Raw genomic sequence first — 18,941 nt, 5'->3', positions numbered from 1 at the left:
AAGGAAAAATGAAAGAAGGGTTTTAGAAAAATACAAATAAATATATAGACACATTCATGGAGTTCGTTTTTTTTTTTTTTATCAAACTGAACCAATCTATCACCCAACCAAATCGATTTAGTTTGTCAGTTTAATCTTGCACTCCTAGTATGAAATGTCTCTCTTAAGACTCGGAGCGGCTTCCAGAACTGTGGCATTCAACACAAAGATGCATAGGAAAAGACCACAAGGGCTATATCATGTAATGTAATCATTGAAGCTAGAAACTTTAAAGATATTATGGAAATAAGTGAAATCTAACCCAGTGCACCATAGAAGTTGTAAACTATCGTTCACCGTTAGAAGCGAGGGTAATTTTTCACATTCTTTTTAGTAAAACTTGAATACAGAGAATCCGTGACAAATTTCAATCAATAAACTCAGGGCAGCCTGGCTTAACAAAACCTGGTGCAGTTCGTCAGTTGTCATTTCGCAGGATTCCTCCCCTGCTGTTGTGCGCCTGACACAGATGTGGGGGAGAATGGATCATAAATTTGCTGCCCTCCCGAACTTGGAGGTGGCTTACCAGAACAAAACGTCAGATTGCCACCAAACTGTGGAGGAGCAAAGCGGACTTCAGGTCGAGTAGCTCGTATGGGGAAACCTTGTTCAAGTTGCATGGGATTCCCTGGTCTGTGGGGAAAATTTCCTGGCAAATTTGGCATTTGCATGGCTGGACTGAAGTTTCTCTGATGTAGTGGTGTTCGAGGCCCTGGATCCAGGAAAGCAGGAAGTCTAGGTGAGGCTTGCATACCAATAGGATGTGAAGCTGCAATCTCTTGAATTTGATTATTACCTATCTGGCTGCCAGCTTGGGGTCCAGGAAATGGTTGATTACCAACTCTGGGAAAATTTGGGCCCGCTGGATGGTAAGAGGGTGCCCCAGATGCAGGGTGTTGCAATGTAGGTACGGTTGAAGGGTTCTGAATGTTTAAATTGAGAATTGTTTGAGTAGGTGGATTTTGTGGACCACGTGGTTGGAATGTAAAATTACTTGTATTTGTAGGTGGTGTTGGAAGGTTTGAAGCAGATCCAGCAATGAAGTTGCCAGCAGGGTTATGTGCTGAAGGCACTGAAAATGGTGGGCGATGCCCCATCTGAGGTGACGGCACTGGAGCTGCAATAGGGCGGTTTGTATGAACGCCCGTTGCTTGGGGGTTGGATGGTCCAGAAGGAAAAGATGAATATACATCCATATTTGCAGGTGCTGCGCCAGAAGAATTAACACCGTGCGGCAGAGCTGTATGAGGTCCCAAGGGTGGGGCAAGTGATAGAGCCGTCTGTCCCATGTTATTTGGACCCACAGACGCTGAACCGCCAACTGTGGGTCCAGAAAAACCAGTAGAAACCATGATAGGTGCCAATGGGCGATCAGGCAGTGATGCTGGTGGAATGCTACTGGGAACTGCTGATCCTGGCATATTCGGGAGTAGTCCTGAAGGTAATGGACCGCTACCAGTGAAGTTAGGATTTGAAACATTAGATTGAACCAATGGAGGCCGTTGAATCGTCAAACCATGAACTCTGGACTGGCCAACATGACTGGTTTGAGTCATGAAAGGTTGCTGCAAGTCTTGTACAGGTAACTGTTGTCTGGGAGGATGAACAGGAGGGCCATGGAAAGCTGGGTTGAAAGGAATTTGAGTAGGTGGACGCGCAAATGATGATGGCACATTAGAAATGTTTGAGGTTGGTGTTGACAAATGGATTGGATTGTTCCTAACTGATGGAGGATTTTGTGGGGAAATAAATCCAGGAGCAGGCGTCAAATTGTGAGAAGGGCCTGCTGGGAACCACGTACTAGGATAATGAAACTGCCCTTGGACAGAAGTTGGCGCATAAACTTGTACTTGTTGCATAACTCCCTGGTTTGGCACCGGAGTCTGACCAATATTTGAGATTGTAGTGCCCTCGGCTTGGCTGGAAGAGCTTACCTCCGTAGAAACCAAGTCAGAAAATGTGGAACCAGTGGTCAGATTACCCTGTGAGAAGAAGTCGAGAAATTATCAATAATGAGCAGAAATTATCTCAAATTAGATGAAAGAGATTAGTTCATTATCTTGAAGAAATTGACTAACCGATATTGAAGTGATTAGGAGTTCTATAACAGAAATTGCAGCATCGATTTTATCAAATGTATCAGCTGACATGTAAACATACAGCTCTTCATAAGCATTCTGAGTTTCATGTCCATCAGTTGGTTTAATTTCGTCCTGCAAAAGAGGGGGACAAATTAAACTATAGGTTACATCTCCCTCACGTTTTAAATCTCAGCAAAATTAAAGATCCCTGAGGTGCCTTCAGACTTCAGAGAGATTATCAGAGGACAGATTCTAACTTATAGACAAAATAACCACCATAGGTTAACCTATTGGTCTTTGAGACCGGCGAAAAAGTAAAAAGAGACTTTGGGAAATGGATTTAAACTCATAGTAACCACCTACTTCTTGACAATAAAATGTTGTAGGGTTGTAGGGTTAAGTGGTTGTCTTATGAGATTAGTTGTGTATAAATTTGGCCTGGACACTTGATCATCAATATATAAAAAAATACTACTTATTTTCTGTAATTTTTAAGGTGGCGTTCCACTTGCAGGGGAATAGAAAGGGATGACACTATATTGCCACTGCTAGAAGTTTTCTCCATCTTGGTGACCAATTATTTTCCCCATTTTCTAAAATATAGTCGTCTAGTTTACAATGCAATAAGAATAAAAGATATGAACAAGATGACACACCAGAACGTGTATAACTGATATATGGACCATATTACGACTTTCATGGGTCAAGGGGATTTACCTTTTCACCTGTCTCTGCTTTAATACCACAAATTCGCATTTTGACTCCAGTCTCCTGATACGTTAGGCGAATGAAAACATGTATTAAAAGTTGAGGAAAATGGAGATAATCTTCAGTAGAACATCTTATGGTCTAAAATGATTTGCTTACCTTTTCTAATCGCTTTTGATTTTCACCACTGGGGCCATATATTAAGCCAATAAAGTTATAACCAGGATATTCTTTAACCTGAACGTAAATTCCACATGGTTATGGAAATAATAGCTGAAATTGGTCTAAAAAGGCTTACAAACGGAGGGAACTCAACAAGTGACCGAGCAAAAATCTCCAGCAAACTAGAGCACATTAAACTATTAAGTTAGGAAAGATGATTGTGAGATCTCGTCCAGCCTTTTATCCCTTGCCTCATAGGCAATATGGAGTACAATTTAAGCACACATGGAGAGCAAGCATTACTCTTTCTTTTCTGATTCAACTTTAAGATCAAATTTTGGCTTCGAAACCTTTCTAAGCAGACCAATAGCATCTCCAACTACAAGTGCTTTTGGTTAATGATTTATCATGTTTTTTCCCCAAAAAATGATATAATAAAATCTAGTAGTATATTCAAATTAGTTCCAGCACGCTTTCCAAATATCTAAAATTATTTTAAGGATCTTAGATATTCATAGAAAGTTTAATGATCAGTTTAACTTAATTTTATTTTATAGTTGATTCAAATTACTTTTGAATTCATTTCTTTTCATAAAACAGTTCATTACGTTCATCAAGGTTATTACTTCACCAACTTTTTCAATAAAAATTAAAAATTATGATTCAGAAAAGGAAAACAAATGTTGAAACACACAATTTTAGAATTGCATCTACAAATAGTTCCATAAATTTTGGACTGAATTTTGATAAATATACATCTCTATGTATATATCATTAAGCTAAGGACAATTTCCTAGCATGATTTTAATTTATAAATCAAGTGAATGATCCTCATGTGATAGGGGCAAATTAAAAGACCATGATTGAATTGTGAAAACAAGAATAACAATGCTATAATTTGATACACTCACCAACCTGAACTCAAAAAAAATATATATATATATATATATCCTTCTAACTACTTTCTTGTAATTTTTCATTTGAAAATATTCTTTTTAGTTTTTCCTTTAAAGAAGTTAGATATACTTCCAAGCCTCATCCCATACGCAACAAGTAAAAGATATGATCAAGACACAAAATACGTAGTCATCCTTAAAGGGCAGAATGAATAAAATTAAAGGTTAATATGTTTTTAGGTTCAACAGCATTACCAAATGTCGGAAAAGGTTGGACAGAAGAAACGTTATCCAAGACCAATCTTACCGGGAGAGGAAACCTGTCCTCTTTCAACAAGGGCCTATAGTCAGGAGGGGCCTTATAACTTGGATTCAGTTTCAGTATTTCACCTGAAACATCAAGGACAATTCTATAGATAGGATTCAATCTCAATTTGAGGACAAAATAGAAACTAAGCATACCAATAACTTCACGTTTTTCAAGTTCCAAAAGTTCAGTGTTCTGCACCTGTATATTCTGAAGGAGGCATACATCAAAATCATACAAAAATAATGACAGTTATACAACTTCATTATTATTATTATTATTATTATTATTATTATTTTCTTAAAATGGCAGCTCCGTATCCAAAGAAATAAAAAACAGTCTGTGGAAATAATATAAGCTCTGAAATTTACCTTATCACTTGCTTGGGATCCAGGGGATTTATCCTCTACATTCTCAGCTCCTAATGCTGAATCTTGTGTTTCTGGAACCTCCAAAGTTCCAGACTTAAGGAGTTCAGTGATTTGTTCCAATCGAGTCTGCTCAAAATATGTATTAACCATAGAGGCAGTTATGTCACTAAGTAGCACCTGGAATGGGAATCTTCCATGCAAAACAGTCACACAGAAGACACTGACATTTTAGAACCAGATAAGAAAAGGGAAATTAAATAGTATCAAATCGAGAATATTCAACTATTATATGAAAATGGGTGAAAGATGGTTTCAAAAGAATAATATTTCAATTCAAAGAAAGAAAAATCTGTTCAGGGTGGAAGTTTTGAAATCTTATTTCTTTTCCTTTTTCCATCCGTAGTGTTTCTGTTCCAGCCATATTTATTGGCATGCTTGAAACAAAGTTACTGGTAAAGGAGTAACTGGCATAAATGATATTAACAATGCAAATCATAATACCAAATATCAGAAGTTACAGTGATGGTTAGAAGAGAGAAGGCTTAGGATTGAGATATGATTAGGAATTTATCCCAGAGAGCACCTAAAACAAATTAACGCCTACATTGGATAGTGAAGTGTGGCACTTCAAAAGCTCCACAAAATAAATAAGATGAAGGAGCACATTTTCTAGTGATTGTGAGCTGTAACTTGAACAAATGGCATTGAAACACGAAAAAGTGTAAGGGTGGGAAAGAGAAAGAGAAAGCTCCACAAATACCTGATAAGCTATGAGCCTCCCCTTTCTGACTGCAGTATCCTGTGTTAAATCAGGACCCCACTTTGTTTTTCTTTGTGCCTGTTTGTCATTTTCTCCATTAACTGATTCATTCCCTCCCGATTTTTTGTTCACTCGAAAGATAGGAACCAAAGACCCTGAAAGTTTGTTTTTTGGTATAACAAATCCAGTCTTTGCTGCAAACATGGAAACCTTTTGGCTTCCCATTGGTGCAGGAGATGAAATAGTTGCTCCAGACATTTTCATATTTCCAGGTTCAATATGAGATGTTTTCTCGACCTCTGCACTCATTGTTTTACAATCACCTTAACAACATAAGAAAATGGCATATATAAGAAATAATGAGTACATATAAACTTGAAACTGTCATTTTACACTCTCTGTAAAGTATTAATGAATAATATATTAAACGGAACAAGAAACTTGTATAGCCCTGTGTATAATAATATTTTATGATAGTTTTTATTTTTTATTTTTTTTTATTTTTTATATATCCATGAGTTTTCAAGCCAGTTTTAGCGTATCTTTACTAATCTCACGACAACCACCAAACCCTACTACATGGTTGCCAAAGTAACTCGTAAAATATTAGATCTTAAGTAGGCGACCACCATAGTTTGAACTCAAATAATTTTTTATAATAGTTTACAAAATGAAATTTGGTTAACAGAAAGGGGTATCAAGGTATAGCAAAATCAGACATTGATGCCTAGTAACTTAATCAATATCAATAGCTGAGTTTAGTTATCCATAAATTTTTACTGCAAGTATGTTCTGCTCATTTGACAATGGGTCAGTAAAATGCATTTCCACAACCAAATTCTATGCAGCAGACTACTTGCATAAGTTCACCTTCAGAATTTTGGACGCAAGAGAGCATTAAGTGAGGAAGAACATCCTAATGAATATTTCAGCAAGATTCTTGCAGCTTCAGCTTTTTCTCAGGATAGAACTTTGTAATTTGTATCACCTTCAGAATTTAAGACCCAAGAGAGCATTTTTTTTATCACATTTTTTTTGGAGATGCCTCTTCATCGTGAAGCTTGGGGAGGTTTATCCAGACATTTAAGGTGGCATTAGGCCTAATCAAGATTGTGGTGCTATGAAGGAAAAGGTTCTTTTGAATCTTCAGTTTTATTGGAGGAATATAAACAACCACTGCAAGAAAACTCGATTGTGCTTTGATTAACAGGGAACAACCGTTTCTGTCGACATAGCACACATAACATTATAATCACATTGATGCATTCTCTAAAACACGATATTTCCAACCCATTGGTTAAGAAAACCCACAAATATTATATCCATTCAGTAAGCTAAAGAAAAAAAAATGTCGTGATTCATGAATTTATAAAATTATATAATTAAACGAAATTAGGAAAGTTAATTACTTCAAGCTTTCTTTCTCCCATGGGAATTACATAGCTTGATAAAATAAAATAAAATAAAATAAAAAGTGAACATGCAAAATACAACTTTGTTGTTTATTTAGTGCTTGCTTAGGGAGAAGGGGGTGCAGAATTTGACGATTAAAGTCCATTTTCTTTTCCACGCCCAAGTCATCTCAAGAACCAAAGAGAAACCAGGCGATGGAGAGATGAAAGTACCTGAACCGCTATCTTCTTCAGAATCGAAACATTGACGAGCTGCAGCACATAAAGCGGCAAACCCAGTGCTCCGGGAAATGGCTTTAGACAGATTACAGAACAAGGTTTTCCCCGTCGGCCGTCGGGCACCTTTGTTCTCAGCTCACTGGGCCGACTTGTCGTCCAGCGTTGCGACAATTTCTGCAGTTAGTATCCAACATGAATGGGCCTGAGTCTGGCCCTGGGCCGGCTATACGAGATAGGCTGAAAGGTTTGAGCCCAAGTTATTCAACTGGATTTTCTTTTCTTATATACATATAATTAAAAGTAAATTATCCCTAATTTATATGTTTGCTGTTTTTTTATTATTGTTTTTTTTAGTACAATGTGGGAGGGTATAGCTCGCTTTGGCCTTTTTTTACTACTGTTTATATGCTTTTGTTTAGTACGGCTTGCATGTATTAAATATATTTTTTTCTTGAATTTTGATAACCGTCAACCGCATAAAGAGAAACAGGAAAAAAAAAAGTCTAGAAATCTTTGTCATATCAAATATATTGTTTTTTTGTCAACAAGTTTAGCTCAACTGTTAGAGGTCGGAGATTCAATCCCTCCTTCCTACTTTTGTTATATATATGCACACATATTTTCTCATTATCAAAATTTTACTCACACTTAGATATTTTTATATTTATCTCATACATGTTAGATGTTCAAATATCTATTTCACACCATTTGAATTAAAAATATTTTTTTCAGAAATAAAAAAATTATTTAGGTATTATTTGGTTTTTTGTTTTTTGTTTTTGAAAATTAAGGTTATAAACATTATTTCATCTATGTATTTCTTTGTTTTGTCTATACTTTTTTAAAACATCTTTTAGATGGAAGTCAAATTTTGAAAACTAAAAAAATAGTTTTCAAACTATTTGTTATTTTGTTTTTATTTTAAGTTTGACTAAGCGATCAAATATGACATTAAGAAATTTGAAACCTACTAAAAATAACATAACCTCGAAAACAGAAAACTAGAAAAGATGCGTAGAATAAAATTGAAAAAGCTAGTTTATAAAATAATATTATTTAAAATCCTATTGTTAAGGGACACAAACGAATTTCACAGTTTCTTTTTCTTTTTTGCATACGCCGTTAATGGTTTAACATTTAATTACTCCTGTCGGAAAAAAAAAAAAGAAAAGAAAAGAAAAAAAAAACCTCCAATAAATGTTTTTTATTAGATCGTTATGACTTTTTTTAGAACTTATTTTTAAAATATTACTTCTACTAAACTTGTTCAAAAAATAATATTTGCACCAATAATTTCTAAACTCGTCAAAAAATAATGTTTACATCAACAATTTCTAATTAGTTGTGGAATAAATTTGATAAAAGTAATATTTTGAAAATAAGTTAAAAAAAAAATCCCAAAATGCGGTACGTCATAAGTTGTGTTAGAAAATCAACTATTTACCATGAATGCCCTTGTACCTCATAAACAATGTTTTGTCGCTTTCATTGGTTCAAATTTCGAACCCTACTATTTTCAAAATCAATTTATTATTATCGAGTCCGAAAACAAAAAAACAAAACAAAACAAATTATTCTTACCGACAAAGATATTTCAATTTTAGTAGGCCGAACCATAGAGAATTGTTTAAAATTTTGAATATCATGTTTATGAAATTTTTGTTTGAAATTAGAATTGAAACATAAAAAAAAGTAATTGATTTTCTTTACTTGTACTTAAATGAAAAGGTTTAGTTTCACTTTCACGTATAATCTAATAATAATAATAATAATAATAATAATAATAATAATAATAATAATAATAATAATGTTGTAGTATGACCCACTTTGATAGAAAAATGAGAATGAAATTCTCTATAGTTCCAAGAAAAATGACTTTGGCGAGGACATTAGTGACCTGCCGGTAGTTTGGGAGGACAAAAGTAGTATGGTACATAGGCTGGAAGTTACGAGTATAGACATGCTTGTCGGATCAATTAAGTATTAGGTTTAAAACTATTTTAGTACCTAAATTTTCAACTTTCGTTCATTTTAGTCTATTTTTCAAATTATCTAATTTAGTCCCAGTACTTTTAAAAAGTGACCATTTCGATCACTTCTTTTTCATGTTTATCTCATTTATTTTGATCATAATTTTAGCATGATACTCCCATTCAATAATTTTGTTAGAAATATAGTCATAAATTTATATCCAAGAATTTCCATTGTGTATAAATTTTGTATATTTAAAGTTTTATAAATAGGAACCAAATTGGTCGCTTTTTAAAAGTGTAGAGACACAATCAAATTTGAAAGTACAATGACTAAAATGAATAAAGTTTGAAATTACAATAACCAAAATGAATGTTTCTAAAATATAGTGAACAAAATGAACCAAAATCAAAAAGTAGAGGAACTCAAATAGTATTTAAACTAAAGTATTATTCCTAAAAAAACACTCTAAGTTAAACCTGAAATGGATCGATCCATTGTGTGAATATCATATTTGAAAATATATAAAATTGAATTTTTTAGTATTGGTTAGGAGAGGTTGAACCTTCACCTTCAAAAAGGTGATTGGTGAGTTATGCTCGGGGTAGTATATAGAAATTGAATTATAAATCTTATAAAGATTACAAAGTTTAAATATGATGTGATAGTGTTGTTATTTAGGGAATTTGATTACTAGCTAAAAATATTTTGACCACTACTAATAATTTATCCGCTCTTCATTTTTTTTTAAATTGAAAAAAAAAAAACTCTCATTTTACACTTCTCTATCCTACATATAAAAAACTAGCACGAAGTATTGTTCACATTTATGCTACTCTATGATACTTATCTCCATTCATTATTGAGAGAAAGGAGAGGAATGTCATTTGGGTCAACATATTTTATTTCCACTCAAATGATGAAGTAAATTATGCAATATTGTTTTGAAATTGAGTAATAGAAGAACACATATAATTGTTTTTTTTTTATTTTATACAAATACGTCCGTCCTGTCTAAGTTAACATGGAAGAAAGAAACACACAAACACAAACACGTATGCAAATAAAATACTACATTATTTTATTAGTGCCATTTTAGAGCATTTTTTCAATATTCTACTATGGACTTTTTACGTACTTAACATACTTTTGTTAATTTTAGGTTTCAATAGTTTATTTTTCGTCTCCTTTGAATGTGGCTGATTATGGATTAATCAAAAAATCTAAAAAATAAGTTGCTTGCAGCAAAAAGAGGAAATTTTATTTTCAAACAAAACTTGAAGAAAGAAAATAAAATTCAATATAGTAAAATTTTCTGTTATATGCTTTATTAAAAGATTGATTTTGCTTCAGTATAGAAAAATCATAAATATTTTACCATAAATTGACAACTAATCTGAAATCAGTTCAACTATTAAGACGTACACCTACGAAATAACGTATAGTAAATACGAGTTCATGTAGATTTGTTGATCCTGCTTTATCCAGGCGCAATGCAATTTTGAATAGATAATTATGAAGGGACACTTTTTAGGCCAGACACCTTGTTCTCGTTGTTTCTAAAATTCACATGAGTTGTAGTAATAACCATGGTTTCTTTTAGTTACATTTTTATGTCAACTTCAAGGATAAATATTAGAGTTTGTGGATTTGAATTTTGGAGGTTCGTTTTTTCTTATTTTCATCCATAATATATTATGGTAGAATTTTCAAAATTAAGGAAGGTAACAAAAATTAACCCTTTTTCATGGGGATTTATCCATCACAGAGACGTACAGAGGAACAAAACGAACTTCTTATATGGCTGAAAATTGTAACACTATGTTAAGACTGTATATATAAAAATAATTTTCAACACATTTACACATATTTAGTTAGTTGGTATATTTTGATACTCAATTTGGTTAGATTACAAGTTTTTTCTTTTAAATTTTCAATATTATGTTCAATAGGACTTTAAACTTTAAAATATTTATGATAAATATTCTTTAAATATAATCAATCCATTATCTTCGACTTTCAATTTGGTGTACAATATATTTTTGAACTTTAAAAAGAGAATAATAAATTGAATATGTCGATATAAAATTAAAAACTCGAAGACCTATTAGATACAAAAATTAAAAGATAAAAGACCTATTTTGGATATATTTTTTTTAATTTCAATACTCTCAACATTTATGAATCAAACTTATAATTTATCCAATTAAGTTTATTAAATGGGATACAAAACAAAATGTTCTATGAAAGATAATGAAACGTGAAATAATAGATCATATTTTCTACTTTTTACAAGAATTATAGAATTGACTCCAACTTGATCTAATACGAACTTTGGTGAATCAAAATAGAAAGCCCCCTACTAAGTCATTAAGAACCCATTACGTTATCTCTTATCTATGTTTCCTCTTTTTTAATAAATAAAAATGTATTGCATGATCCCAACAATCATATTATATTCAAGAATGATAAAACACAATCTTTAATTATATTGGAACAAATTGGAAACAGAAACCATACAATTTTAAGATTGTTCGTAAAAATGAAAAACAAGAAACATAAATTGTTAAGGACAATGGTACCCATCGTACCCCAAATATCTCCATAATGATATGATATTGTCCACTTTAGTCATAGTTCTGCCTCTCATAGCTTTGTTTTTAGTTTCACCCAAAATAGCTTATATTAACAGAGATAATTGTGCTAATGTATATACCATGAATCATATTCTTCTCTAGCCAGTTTGAGACTTTGTTTGCATTAGCTTATAACAAACCCAACGTAAATAGTTTGTCAAAAGTTTAGATTTCCTAGATAAAATTAGAAACGAAAACATTATCAAACGGGCCTATAAAACACAATATATACTATTAATTAAATATTTTTTAAAGCACTGGTACATATAGATCATCCGCCCCAGCAGTAATATATGGTGGTGGCTAACTTCATATTCATTGCAACACCACCTTTTCTGGTTGTGACGACTCGTTTTTCTCTTTTTTCTGTGGGGTTGTGGCCAAGTTGGTTCTTAAATGTACATTTGTGCTGCCTGCCTAATCAACCAAGTTTCTTCACGCACAGCTCAGCGCTGGCTCCCCACTCCATCATCTCTCACCCCTCTCTCTCTCTCTATCTCTCTGTCTTTAAGAAACGATCCTTATATACATAAACATAATATTTGTATACGTGCCGTAGTGTTTTTTAATTTCTTTAGGGCTATAGTATGGACCTCCATGTGCCATTCAAGCCTAGCATGACAACGATGGAACAATAATAATAATAATTACGACATGCCAAAAATACTCACATTAAAATAGGTTAAATTTTCTTTTCGACTAATTGGATGCCTAATCTACTTGATTTATATTCAACTTAGCAATATTTACTCACTTGTCGATCTGAAAATTTATATAAAAATCCAACGAGTAGTTATGGTTATGGAATAATATTAATTGGGGCAAAAATAAAACTACAAAAATTTAAAGAGAGGTGTAATGAGTCATGTTAAATCACTGCTAAACTCATCAAAAGTTTAATTAAGTCGATTGTTGGACTAGCGACTAATAAGTACATATCCTTATTTACCACGGTTAAAAAGATTGACATCTATTTATTCTATTTTCTCCCTCTTCCTTTATACATTTATCTCTTAGTTGGGAATTTTTTAATGGTGATAAGTAGTAAATAGTTACTCACAAAATACTTACTCATAAAAAAACACATAAATATCATTCATATTTTATGACAAGAAGCTAGTGGAGATGAGAAAATTTCTTATACTATACTAGGTACGGGAGTATAGATACTCATTTCATTCACTGCTAGAAACGTCAACATCGTATTAAAAATGATGTGAGGTCTATTAACATTAAAAAATTATCTATAAAGAGAAAACTATACTGTGAACAAATACAATATGATACTCTCGTAATACTGATATTTTTACCGGTAGATATAGACAAGGTGTAGCTAGGGAGGGGAAAAGTGTCCAATTATGTAACTACAACGTATGAGGTGTGGAGGGAGGGGATAATAAGTGCTAAGCCATAATCCACCACACACCCACTTTCCTTTAATTCCGTCGGCGCCCACCACATGGGAGCATAAAACCCACTGATCTTGGCTCGGCTCTCCCAATTCGCCCAGTTAGCAACATGGGCTCAAAATGGTGCGCGTTGGCGTTGGCGGTGGTGGTGCTTCTGGTGGGTTGTGTGAGGTCCAATATAGAGCAGGACAGGGCGGAGTGCGCGGACCAGGTGATTGGGCTGGCCACATGCCTGCCGTACGTGGGCGGGGCGGCCAAAGCGCCGACGCCGGACTGCTGCGGCGGCCTCAAGCTCGTGCTTCAAAAGAGTAAGAAATGTCTTTGCGTGTTGATAAAGGACCGTGATGACCCCACCCTCGGCCTCAAAGTTAACCTCACTCTTGCTCTTGGACTCCCCACTGCCTGCCATGCCCCTGCCGACATAGCCGAATGCGTCGGTAATTAACTCGTAACCATTTGGTTTCTAGTTTTCATAACAAAATTCAAATAATAATAATTTTGTTGTTACCACCTTCTGTATGTGAATTAGACCTTCTGCATCTGCCGCCAAACTCCCAAGAAGCCAAGGACTTTCTGGGGTCTAAAAATAACACCACTGCTGCAACCACTCCTTCAGCAGCTGCAGGTAATGAAAATTCCTTCGTCTCTTTAATCTTTCTTTTCTCTTTTCTAAATCCTTAATTTGGTTCATCAATTTTTTAAATCGTTTTATTTTGGTATTTAAACTTCTAAATTTTCTATCTTTTCCCTGGACTTAATTACAACAACAACAAAAAAAACCCATTTTGGATCAACGTTGATATTTTTCAATTTAGCAAAGTGGATACCTTGATTTTTTAGCTTGTACATTAATGTGTTGACCTAGGTGAGGCATGTATTTGAGCTAAACAAGTGGACTAAGGAGAGTTTTGAGTAAGTAGTTGCATTTACTAAAATAACGTTTTAAATTTAAAATTTATAGACATTTTGAAAATTCAACTAAAATAAGATTGAAATTTACTTTTTGGGTTTTTAGGAAAAAGAAGACTTCCCTCCTAAATAAATGAGTGAATCTTACAAATATTTTTTATCTACTTAAAAATTAAAAAAAAAAAAACCCCTTTTTATTATGGTGTGGAATTGTTGTGTGTTTGTTGCAGCGAGTGGGAATTCTACAAAAAGTGGAGAAAATCCACAAGGGAAAAGTGATGGTGGAATGAGGAAACAATGGTTCGGCGTGGAGATATTCCTTTGGTTTTTCACTTCATTGCTTCTACTAATTTGTATTTGATAGTTCAAATTTTAGTTCTCATCTCCATAATTATGAAACTCTCTTTCAAGTTTCACCCACGTGATTCACAACTTTGCAAAAATAAAGTGTTTGATCAATTAATCATAAAATCATTTTGTCTTCGCATGCTTTCCTAACATTAATTATATCGTCCATGTTGAGATAAATTGTTTGAAATGACAATTAATTAATTATAATGTGGTTGTTATTGATAACTCTTACATTTATGGTTATCTTAAACTTTTGTAACCTATAGTATATAGTGACACTGTATTCTCTTTCTTTTACTGTCTAATTCTCAATCTTAACGGCAATTTATGGAGGAGCCATACAAGTTGTGGAAGGGACAAAAAAGTTGGTTGGTTATTTATTTGATTTAATGTTGTAGCCGGTAATGAAAATAGGTTGGACATTCATTTTAATTAAATTTGAATGCAAAAATTTCTAGATATAATATCTATTTTTGTGCCAAAACGAGCATAGTTCAGGAGTAATTGACATAATATCTTCAATCAGGAGGTTGTAAGTTCGATCCTATCTAATACCTAACAAAGATTTTGCATTAAGTTTTTACAGTTATACTTTACAAAAATTGTTTTTTTCCATAAATCAAATATTTTACGATACAAGACTAGTGTGGAGAAAAATGGCCATGACTGATGCTTGATAAGATGGTGAATAATGAACTTTTTTTTTTCTGTTATAATTGTTGGGTGAACATCTAAATTATATCCGTTTATAAATAAAATTATTGATATCTTTTAAGGTTAATGGTTCGATCTCCTGACTCATTGTTGAACTTTAAAAAGGATAACTATCCTCCAGTTTTTTTTTTTTTTCTTTTTTGGAAAGGAAAGAGTTTACTAGGTATTACTTTGCTTTAAAAAAAAAATAGGAAAATGTAATCTTAAAACTTAAAAGCATGGGAAAATTAGGTCCAATGTTCAATCATTTTCTAAATTTGAAAAATGGCTATTGATATCGTAATTTGATATTGTTTATATTCCCGAGGCATTTATCAAGAAGCTCACCGTTGTTTCTTTTTCTATATAAATAATTTGCATGTCAAATGACCTTTTTTCCTTTCCAAAAAAAAAAAAAAAGAAAGATAATTTGACATGCAAATTATTTATTTTAGAAGAAGAAATGGATAAATTTAACTACAGAATCTTACTTATTTTATAGTTTGTTATTAAATAAAAATAATATGTTAAATTGCCATTTCAATCTTATGGATTCAAAATTCGTTTCAATTAGACAGTTGTCTTTTTTTTTTTTACGAGTGGGGTGAGAGTTTTAAAATCTTCCAGGTAGTTGTTTGTATAGGTTAATGTTGCTATGTTTTTAATTTAATTATAATTAAGAATATTTAATAAACCTAACACGTTAAAAATGTGAATAACGAGCTACCGTCTGGCGTTTAATTAATTAGCATATTCTTTCCTAAAAAAAGTAATTAACATATTCCTAACAAAATTGACTACTATGGGATTTAATGGAGTTACAATGTCAAGAGATTCAATATAATTGTCATATTTGAAATTTGTTATATGAAAATACAATTTTTAAATATGACAAGTTTGATATATGAACTCTTACATTTGTACTATTTTGCAACATATTTGCTATTATTTAGACCAGATTTATTATTGTCATGAAAGCCCTAATGATATCTTACCGCATATGTTGGAAGATTTAACCCAGAGATTAAATAGATTTTATTTTCTAAATAAGGATTAATTTGAAACTAAAATATAATTAAATACATTTAGGCAAACAAAAACAACCAATTAAACTACCGGAATGAGGCTGGTTTGGTTTGCCGCTTAACAAAGACGAGATTTTTAGCTAAACAATTGGTCAAATCCAATCTTGATCAACAAGAAGCAAAGCAACAACTTTATCCGATTCTCATCTCCCAATTCGACAATTCCCAAATCCAACGCTCAAAATTCCATATCTGTAGCGCTCTCTCCCTCGAGAAAAACCAACGCACCGCAGACAAATCAACTGCGCTCTTCATTTCTACTTCCCGACCCACGAATCAAATCCATCTCCTCGAAGAAGAAGAACAATCCAGGCATGGCTCCGACCCCCAAATTTCATCTGGGTCTAATCGTTTTGGCCGCGATTTCTTGGCTTTCTGTGTCAGGATCCGATGCTCCTAGTGTCTATGAAATCCTCCCCAAATATGGGCTCCCCCGTGGCCTTCTGCCTGACTCCGTCACCGACTACACCCTCTCGTCCGATGGTCGATTCGCCGTTCATTTGGCGAAACCCTGTTACGTGAAGTTCGATTACTTGGTTTACTACGACAAGACCATCTCCGGAAAGCTCGAATACGGCTCCATCACTGATCTGGACGGTATCGAGGTCCAGAAACTGTTTCTGTGGTTGAATGTCAAGGAAATCAGAGTCGATTTGCCGCCTTCTGATAACATCTACTTCCAGGTCGGGTTTATCAATAAGAAGCTCGACATCGACCAGTTTATGACCGTCCACTCCTGCAGGGACAATGGTTTCGGCTCTGCTTTTGCTTCCTGGAAACGGATTCTTGAGGTATCTTCTCCGCCGCCACTTGCTACTTTCAAATCCTTTTCAGCTTTTGGTTATTAGTTGCAATCTTTTTCTCTTCAGAATCTTTTTTGGAGCTGAAAATCTACTTTGTTATTTTCCCTGATTATCATCAAATCAATTCATGGTGATTCGTTCCGCTGTGTCCATGCTTAGAACTCTATGATTTTGGTGGTTTTGTAGTTGTTCAATCCAGCGAAATCTATTAGACAGTAATTTGTCCAACAAGTATGATGGATTATGTAAAGTTAGAAATCTTGCGTGCCAATAATTATGAACTCGACTGTTAGAAGAAATCAGTTGAAGAGAATTTAAACCTTAACAGCTGCTGTTTCTTGAACTTTGATCTGTAAAATTTATGTTTCGAAAAGCAAATTTTGTTTTCCTAATTTTAGTTTCTGAAGAAAGAATCTTCTGTAACGTCGTGGAATATTCTTTTGGAGTGTTGATTTTAAACAAGTGCAGTGCATCATCCTTTGTCTTCAAGTTATTATCTTGTGAGCAAAAGTATTACATTATTCAAATAAGTTTCGAAAGCACTCTAATTTTTACACGTTCTTTGAAGATATAACATTTAAATAAAATTCCTAGAAGTTAATATACTTCGACAAGTGCTGTGGAAATCCAGAGCTGAATATAGCTATTGTTTAGTCATTTTTTGCACTGAACCTTTCGTGGTAGAAAATTAGTAAGTATTAATCATGATGTTTGATGGGTTTGATTTGATTCAATTTTATAGAACTAAACCATTTTGAACCATTTGGGTGGTCTCTCTTTTGAATTTTTCTGCTATAAGAAAACTGAACTTGTAGTTCCACATCTTTGTAGAGTTTGAATTATATTATCATTGTTATTGGGCCTGCAATTGTTGTATATCGTTCTTCAGGACATGGCTCAACTTCAGTGAACAGCTAACCAGATTAATCTGAACTGCCTTCATTTTGTCACCTCAACTCTGTTAATAGAAGTTAGTGAGGGGCGAAGCTGAGTCTATATCCCATCAGTCACACCTATGTTATTGTTTCAAATTCTACTCATGAAACAATGTCTCATGAATATGATTATTTTCACGGTTTGATCTTCCAATGTGCTAATACAATAATTCTCAGTTCTTTACATTTCTATTTATCTGCTTGGATTTGGATTGACCCCCGCCCTTCATTTTTCCTCACTTATTGCTTGCTGCTAATTTATGTTTTTCTTTGGCATTTAGTTACTTATTTCAGGGGATGTTTCTTTGTGTTCTAATTTTAGATGAATCACAAACCAATACGCTACATTAAGTTTAAAATGCGACCTAATTAAGTTAAGAAAAGGGTGTCAAATTGAATATGCTTGAGAGTGATTCTATCATACTAAAACTTTTTCGTTTGGTGTTCACAGCTCCCAGCGCCCGTGGATGACGTCCAGATGCTAATTACCGAGTAGCTGCTCGTCACTTGTTCAAGTTCTGTAAGTTCTTCTTACTGCATTATCTAAATGAGCAGAAGAAGAAGAAAAAGTTTAGCAGTTTTTAGGCTTCTGGTCTCAGTTTAGACGTCAAATATCAATGTCTATCTTGGAAGACCTATGATATGACTATGATGGTATGTTAATAGTGGATGAGTCTTCAGCTTGATCCTCAGAAAAAATGCCTAAAACTTTGGCATTTGAGGAAGTATAAACTCCATGTATGTGAATGACATGTTATATTAACTATAATGAATTGCCTACGTCTTGTAGTTTGTTGCTGCCAATTTAAAACGATTAAAGATCACCGAATTAATCCCAACAGTCTCCGAACAAGAAAAACCTTTTCCAATTGTCTCAATGTTTCTTAGATTTGGCTAATTGTGATCTTCAAGGAAATGTTGGGTGGTGTTTGGATGTGTTGCATGTTCCATTATTTTTTATTATTTATTTTTTTGCCATTATTTGAAGAACGGGATTTCTTTCAAATTTAATGAAAATGAAGATGAAGGCATTTTCATGGTTCAACAAAAAATTATTGATGTTAGCTGATTGCCACAATTCTAATCCAAGATTTGATGTTAGCTTGGTTTTCATTAAGTTTGTGTTGATTCCTATGTGTTTGGTTAGTCGATAAGTGATCGGAAAATATTAGGTTAAAATATTATTTTCCGATT

General features: G+C 33.5%; 3 protein-coding genes across 9 annotated transcripts; 2 read left to right on the top strand and 1 right to left on the bottom strand.

Annotated features, from left to right (window-relative positions):
• Positions 1 to 213: 213 nt before the first annotated feature.
• Positions 214 to 7,101, bottom strand: LOC111021231 (RNA-binding KH domain-containing protein). Of its 7 annotated transcripts, XM_088121088.1 has the most exons (11): positions 6,950 to 7,101; positions 6,195 to 6,547; positions 5,325 to 5,647; positions 4,565 to 4,690; positions 4,349 to 4,403; positions 4,194 to 4,276; positions 2,988 to 3,065; positions 2,838 to 2,891; positions 2,118 to 2,252; positions 836 to 2,021; positions 214 to 751 (listed from the first exon to the last, which is right to left on the bottom strand). In XM_088121088.1, exons 2-11 carry the CDS (start codon positions 6,220 to 6,222, stop codon positions 465 to 467), a joined length of 2,355 nt encoding a protein of 784 aa, XP_087977214.1. In that variant the 5' UTR covers positions 6,223 to 6,547; positions 6,950 to 7,101; the 3' UTR covers positions 214 to 464. The 7 variants fall into 7 exon arrangements, with proteins under 7 accessions (XP_087977214.1, XP_087977212.1, XP_087977213.1 ...); XM_088121086.1 differs by having other exon boundaries at positions 214 to 2,021; XM_088121087.1 differs by having other exon boundaries at positions 214 to 2,021; positions 4,349 to 4,394.
• Positions 7,102 to 12,978: 5,877 nt separating this feature from the next.
• On the top strand, positions 12,979 to 14,363 carry LOC111021200 (non-specific lipid transfer protein GPI-anchored 6). The gene is made up of 3 exons (XM_022298066.2): positions 12,979 to 13,408; positions 13,501 to 13,596; positions 14,111 to 14,363. The coding sequence occupies exons 1-3, from the start codon at positions 13,081 to 13,083 to the stop codon at positions 14,239 to 14,241; spliced, it is 555 nt and encodes a 184-aa protein (XP_022153758.1). The 5' UTR covers positions 12,979 to 13,080; the 3' UTR covers positions 14,242 to 14,363.
• A 1,734-nt stretch (positions 14,364 to 16,097) lies between these two features.
• On the top strand, positions 16,098 to 18,551 carry LOC111021277 (transmembrane protein, putative (Protein of unknown function, DUF538)). The gene is made up of 2 exons (XM_022298173.2): positions 16,098 to 16,800; positions 18,199 to 18,551. Exons 1-2 carry the CDS (start codon positions 16,324 to 16,326, stop codon positions 18,241 to 18,243), a joined length of 522 nt encoding a protein of 173 aa, XP_022153865.1. The 5' UTR covers positions 16,098 to 16,323; the 3' UTR covers positions 18,244 to 18,551.
• The last annotated feature ends 390 nt before the right edge of the window (positions 18,552 to 18,941 follow it).

This window comes from Momordica charantia (genome assembly GCF_013281855.1).
Source record: "Momordica charantia cultivar OHB3-1 chromosome 2 unlocalized genomic scaffold, Mcharantia_2.0 BLBB01000002.1, whole genome shotgun sequence".
In the NCBI taxonomy this organism is placed as follows: Eukaryota; Viridiplantae; Streptophyta; class Magnoliopsida; order Cucurbitales; family Cucurbitaceae; genus Momordica; species Momordica charantia.
Note: the sequence above shows the minus strand (reverse complement) of the source record. Positions and strands in the feature narration are given on the sequence as shown.

Bases quoted from the DNA above. Each gene is read 5' to 3' on its own strand.
- LOC111021231 (XM_088121086.1), bottom strand. From the start codon at position 6,222: ATGCTCTCTTGCGTCCAAAATTCTGAAG. The intron at 4,404-4,564 runs GTAAATTTCAGA...TGCCTCCTTCAG, and splicing joins GATCCCAAGCAAGTGATAAG to AATATACAGGTGCAGAACAC. The intron at 2,892-2,987 runs GTAAGCAAATCA...CTAACGTATCAG, and splicing joins ATCAAAAGCGATTAGAAAAG to GAGACTGGAGTCAAAATGCG.
- LOC111021200 (XM_022298066.2), top strand. From the start codon at position 13,081: ATGGGCTCAAAATGGTGCGCGTTGGCGTTGGCGGTGGTGGTGCTTCTG. The intron at 13,409-13,500 runs GTAATTAACTCG...TATGTGAATTAG, and splicing joins CGACATAGCCGAATGCGTCG to ACCTTCTGCATCTGCCGCCA. The intron at 13,597-14,110 runs GTAATGAAAATT...TGTTTGTTGCAG, and splicing joins CACTCCTTCAGCAGCTGCAG to CGAGTGGGAATTCTACAAAA.
- LOC111021277 (XM_022298173.2), top strand. From the start codon at position 16,324: ATGGCTCCGACCCCCAAATTTCATCTGGGTCTAATCGTTTTGGCCGCG. The intron at 16,801-18,198 runs GTATCTTCTCCG...TGGTGTTCACAG, and splicing joins CCTGGAAACGGATTCTTGAG to CTCCCAGCGCCCGTGGATGA.